The sequence below is a fragment of the Malurus melanocephalus genome, unplaced genomic scaffold (genome assembly GCF_030028575.1).
Source record: "Malurus melanocephalus ecotype Western Australia unplaced genomic scaffold, MMel_1.1 scaffold_6, whole genome shotgun sequence".
NCBI lineage: Eukaryota > Metazoa > Chordata > Aves > Passeriformes > Maluridae > Malurus > Malurus melanocephalus.
Window position 1 is genome coordinate 5,319,751 of NW_026623238.1, and position 5,885 is coordinate 5,325,635.

A 5,885-nucleotide genomic window follows, 5' to 3' on the forward strand; every position below is an offset into this window, starting at 1 on the left:
AAAAAAAAAAAAAAAAAAAAAAAAAAAAAGATATAAGCAAGGACTACAAAATCTGCAGCAGAAAATTCAGGCTGAAGCTTATTGTTTCTTGAAAGAGGCACTCGTAGACAAACACAGAAGCTAACAGCTTACAAGATCCTGAGTTTGGTCAGAGAGGAGGCCATTCTGCAGATCATCAATTACATCTTCAGTCTCCTTACTTCAGACTTWAMCCGCATCTATCAATGCATTTATAGYCCTTACTTCCAAAYTGCTATTTTATTACAACCTTTTTAGGAAGAAGACACTGAGTAATTTTTCAGCTTCAGATTTCACGGTAGAGTTCAGTTGCATCCTAAGGCCAGAAAAAGCACCATGCCATGTTGTCCGAATGACTGGGAGAAGTAATTTTACAAACTTACCTACACTGAGACCCAAAAACTTATATCTCAATACTTTTAATATACTTCAAAATACTCTAGAGGAACTCCATAGCTCATTTTAGATTTTTTCCAGTGCTTAATCATCTTTGACATGAGACAGACACATAGACCATGTTTGCTATTCACATTTGAAAAACTTGGTTGKTTTTGGCCTTGGACCTTTTTCTTCCTCTCCTTACTATATTAAGGAATCCTACATTACATAGGAATATCCCCATGCAGATCCCCCTACAGATTAGCAACCTCCATTCTTAAGTCTCTTTTGGTCTGAAAGCAGTCCCTCAGCCTCATATGACTCACTTTTAACTATCTGCCTTCATCAAGACAGCACTTTTTTTGAACAAAGGCTCTTCATTCCATTTCTCCCACAAGCCATTAACACTGTGTCAGCAGATGTCAAGAAGAGTGAGTTCCTTGGTTGTTTTGTTTTTTTTGGCTTTGTTTTTTGAACTACAAAACTCTAAAATTGAGACTGGGTAGGAATACCACAGGGAAATGCTGATATCACAAACTGGTTATTTTTAACTTGACTAGTTCCTCAGACAATCTTTTAGTTCTACTATATTCACAAAACTTGAGTGATATCTTGAAAGAAAAAGTTTGTACAGTTCTTCACAGGATGCCTACACAAAGTGGAGTGTTCCTCTTTCCAGGTTTTACAATAAGTCTTATTGACATTACACATAACAGATTATTTTAACTGCTAAAGCTATAACATATTTAATGGGTACTATTTGAGAATCAAATAATGGAAGGATTTAGTTGTATTTAAGGTAACATGAATTCTGTACTTGACCTACTAGATATCGGCTGTCTGCATCTCAGTCTGATTGYTAACCAAAATGTCACAAGGAGCTGCACAAGAAACTCAGATGCTATCATTTTATACCTAGTGTGTAACATTAACTTCACAATATTAAAGTTTGTCTCAAGATCACTGACACTATTCTCACTGAAACAGCATCTATAAGTCTTCRATATCCCATTAGACATAAAAATTGGATGCTAATTGTCTAAATTTTACTCCTGTTTTATTCTTTGTTACAATTTCAAGAACCACAGTGGAAAAAAACTTCAGCTTTGTGTTCTAAGGGAGTTGATTAAATGTGTCTCTATTTATCCTTTTGCCTAGCATTAATTTTTATAGCATATAGAAACCCACTTTRTATCCAAAACTCAGTAATACAGAATTCTCCTCTCTGCGAGGTGACTTTTGAACAGCTTATTTAAGTATATGGCACACATCAGTAGGATTGATAAGTAAGAAAGGAAAAGAATACAGTGATTATACACCCCATATCTATGTATTCACCTAAAYTGAACAGTTATTACAAAGGCAGAGTGATCTGCCACTCAAAGATTGACCTRTGTGCCTCCAGACCAACACAGTTCATAGCAATTGCAAATACAAAACAGTAATTTATTGCTAGAAAAAGCAAACATTCTTTTAAGMTAAGAAGAGAAAATAAAACTGATTCAGCTAGACCAAGCACAATCTCTGTCACATCGCAGTTTCRAATCAGTAAGACTGGTGTTACGTCTGTCAGCAAATTCTACATGACTGTGTAGCTCAATAAGAATCTGACTAATAGATCATGCCATCCTGTCTCAACAAAGGTTTTAGAGATCTGTCAGTAGGCCACCTTAATTGCAGCCACAAGCTCCAAGACATCTAATAAACTCAACATGACAAAGATGATAAGAGGCTACATAACCACAATGAGAACACCAGGATTTTGTTCCACTGTTCATAAGAATCCTGTCTGCCTTGTAGTGAAACCCTGCAAAATATGCATTGTTACTGCAGTCCTGGGAAAACAGAGTATCTTCACTATAGTTTCAATTTATGTAGGCTATCCATGTTCTACAAAACTTAAAAATATGTTTCTCATACTGCACCATTATCTTGTTCTTACCTGGCACAATCAAACAGACCACACTCAAAACATCTAAAGATATCTCATACACCCTTACTAAAGCRCAATGTCGCTGAATATGATGATTATTAATAATCATAATTCTGGCCACTCAGAGTTGAGCCCATAACAGTTGCTCAAGACCGTCAGCAGTGCCCTGACAAACAAGTGAGTTTTCTCACTTTTACTCTTCCAATTCTTTTCCCCATCCCTGTAGCTGTTGAGTATGTGAGCAGCTTTGTTCTGAGCTAACATAGATTCCAGAAATCTATAGATAACAAGATCAAAACTAGTGTTGGATGAAAGGCATTACACACTGATTATATAAAAAGGCAAAATAACTCCAAGCCAACACACCTTAATGGTACACACCACCATCTCTCCCACTTACCACTTTTACCAAGTAGAACAAGTACATACCTGCTCCTAAATGTATCCTAGCATGTTTAAACAGCCCCACCTATCACTTGTGGACCACCCTATCTCAGAGTAAAGTAGGTAAGAATTGCTTCAAATTCCTAAAAACAAAGGAACCCTACACCAACACACTCCATCTCCCAAAAAAACTCCAAAAACCCCGAACAGCCACCCACACAAAACACAGAACCCTAAAGACCAAATTGTCAGGCTCTGCCCTCTGCGAGCATGAGCTCCCCTTGCAGACTTTCCAAATAGAAAGCCACTGGACACATAATTTCTGCTTCTTTCATTGCCTTGTTGGCCCTTCTCTTTGACTACACCTGTCATCCAGGCACAACACCAAGGTCAGTAACAAAACCTTTTTTTTTTCCCATTCTATGGAAGGTTTCAATGGCAAAGACAAGTACAATTAATCTAGTGTAATTTCTACATTTATCACAAAACCCTCTATTTGTAATTTAGTCAACTACAATCCAAGTAAAATTTACATCTTGGTATGTTAATAAATCTTTGGGCACATTTGGTGGGGAGCAAGATACCTCTCCCAGAGGAAAAAAAATAGTGTCAGACACCAAACTCCATTTGCAATTAATATTTCCCTTACTGATAAACATATACGATAAAGAAAACACATCTACTTAAAAAGAAAAAGGTGTTTATCCTTTTTCCCAGTAAAATATCGAAGTATTTGCCAAAGATTTATGTCAAGTTTAAAAAACAAAAATAAAAAAGGCATTTAAATAACCTCAAGATCTTTAACAATCAGTATTTCTCTGAACAATTAGAAAAAGGAAAGAAATGGTGAAGAATTAAGATGCTTATATGATAAGGCCACTTAAAAAACCCCCATTAAAACAACAAAATCAAAAACAAAGGCACGTCAATCTCATTTCAATCCCCATTATAATCCTGCCCCAAGTCATCTGATTCCCCATAAAGAGATGAAAATAGCATTCCCTGAAGCAATATTCTCTGTTTAAAACTGTTTGTTACTGATGTGTATCACCATTTGTTTTCCAGTTTAATCTCTCCACCAGGAAGTCTCCTTTTGTCCCACTAGATCATCCTTTGTACAGCACAACTTTTCTATCATTTCCAACTAGCAATTATAATGTACACTACGCCTACATCAATACCTTAACTCTACCCTTCAGCAGCTGGAACATCACTCTCTATATAACCCTTATGACAGCATTATTTTGGGATGGCACAAACTTTCAAGAATGACTAAAGCCTGCCAGATGCTAATGTCAATGTTTAACAGCAACAAATTATGAGTTCAGCTGTTCCAGACTGCATAAACAGCTTGTTGATAATACACAGAATGACAGGGGTAGTACCTCTGGCCCTACCATGAATCAGTGGTACATTAGCAAAAAAAAAAAAAAAAAAAAAAAAAAGAGCCCCACAAAAAAAAAAAAAAAAAAAAAAAGAAAAAAAAAGCATTTTCTTAACTACATCTGTCCCACTCTTTCCTGGCACAATGAAGCGCATTTCACTTACCTGTTTTACTGGCTTTTCACTATTTAGATTGTCTTCACTGACAATTACACCCGTGATCTACAAGTTGTTGACCACCCAATTTATTCTGTGTTACGGCCCAGTTCCAGACAAAATAGAAAGCTTCATTGTTCACTTGTAATGCAAACAAAACTGTCTTCAGCATCTTCAATATACTCTTACAAAAAAGAGCAAAATCAACCTTAAAGAGAAGCAGTTAAGCCTTTTTCACTTCCTTTCTAGGACATCGGTCTTTTCAAAAATATATATAGTTTCAAAATAGRAAGTCAATCGTTTTCATGTATGCTATAGGCTGCAGAGGCTGATCAGATGAGGTTCTAAGTTTGTTACTTCCTCCTGGGTGAGCACGTGACATTCTTGTATTTCTCACGGTATTTTCTTCCCCATCTTAAGCCATCACTCCTTAGTGGCTGAMTAAAACATGAATGATTTCCARCTTTACACAGTAAAGTCAGWCACTCAGCATGATTATTTYAGCTTTCTCTGACACACTAMCGAAACAACTGGTTCTTTATCGGACCTTMAGTTTTAAACAATTTGAATGCTTTAGAATTGAGTTCCCCCATTCTCAGCCCTAGAACCATGCATTCATTCACAAGTGCATGAACTCACTCTTCCTAATTCACTTTCTTCCAGAAAGCATCAACTTCTAATTCACATTCCCCAAGCCTAGAAGCAGAACAGTTACTCCTCCATTTCTCACCAAAAATCTGCATCCAAACCACAGAGAACACTACTGTGTATTTATAACTCCTTCAAATTATCTCTAGCTGCAGTCTGTCAGCAAATCGTGTAAACAATCAGTCTCACTATCAAATTGTATCCTCCCATGAAGTATTCCAGTTTCAGGATACTAGAACTGTCTGAAAAAGCAAAAGTCAGGCACAGGATGCAAACATTCAGCTCTCTCACAGCTAAACCTTACTCAACGCTCCTTAAGAACGAGATACCTCTTACAGACCTGTGAGCTAACTCACTTTAAATAAACCAAGATACATGGTCACTAACAATAGGTAAGGACCCATGCATGTATGCGATGAGAAAAAAAAAGGATGTTATCTTAAATTACTTCGTAATTAGACAAATAATTTTTATTTACTCTCTCCCCCACCCCGGGCAGGAATACAGGGCAAGATGACCCGCCCCGGCACCTCCGAGCCAGAGAGGTTGGATGGGGCTCGGGAGGGCTCAGCCCCGGCGGCTCCGCGGCCCCGCGCACCCTGAGCCCCGCCCGTCCCGCGGAGAGGCTCCGCCGTGGCCACTTCTGTCCACCCGCCTGGCCCCTGCCAGACTCGCCCGGCTTCTCACCGCCTTCTCCCGCGGGAAGGGGGCCAAGGAGAGGAATAAACGAGTGCCGCGCAGCGCGGTACGCCCGGGCCGGAATGCAGCTCGGCTGAGGGCAGCCGCGGCCGTCACCGCCACCCTCCGGCTCCCTCCGTCACCAGCCCCGGGAGCAGAACGGCGAGACCGACCCCCGTCACCCCCGCCCCTCACGGCGCGGCCTCACCGTTCCTCCTGCTCCCGGCCATGGCCCCAGGCCCCTCCGAGCGGCCCCTCCCGCCCCGCGCCCGCTCTGCTTTCTATTGGCCGGTGCGTCTGTCCGTCA

At 39.8% G+C, this 5,885-nt stretch overlaps 1 protein-coding gene across 1 annotated transcript in view; it reads right to left on the reverse strand.

Moving 5' to 3' along the window:
* Window positions 1-5,822, reverse strand: part of ERICH1 (glutamate rich 1) — a 61,599-nt gene extending 55,777 nt beyond the window's left edge. The window contains exon 1 of the mRNA XM_057371977.1: window positions 5,787-5,822. Within this exon, the coding sequence (XP_057227960.1) occupies window positions 5,787-5,808 (22 nt within the window). The 5' untranslated portion in view covers window positions 5,809-5,822. The remainder of the gene's footprint in view (window positions 1-5,786) is intronic.
* Window positions 5,823-5,885: the final 63 nt, after the last annotated feature.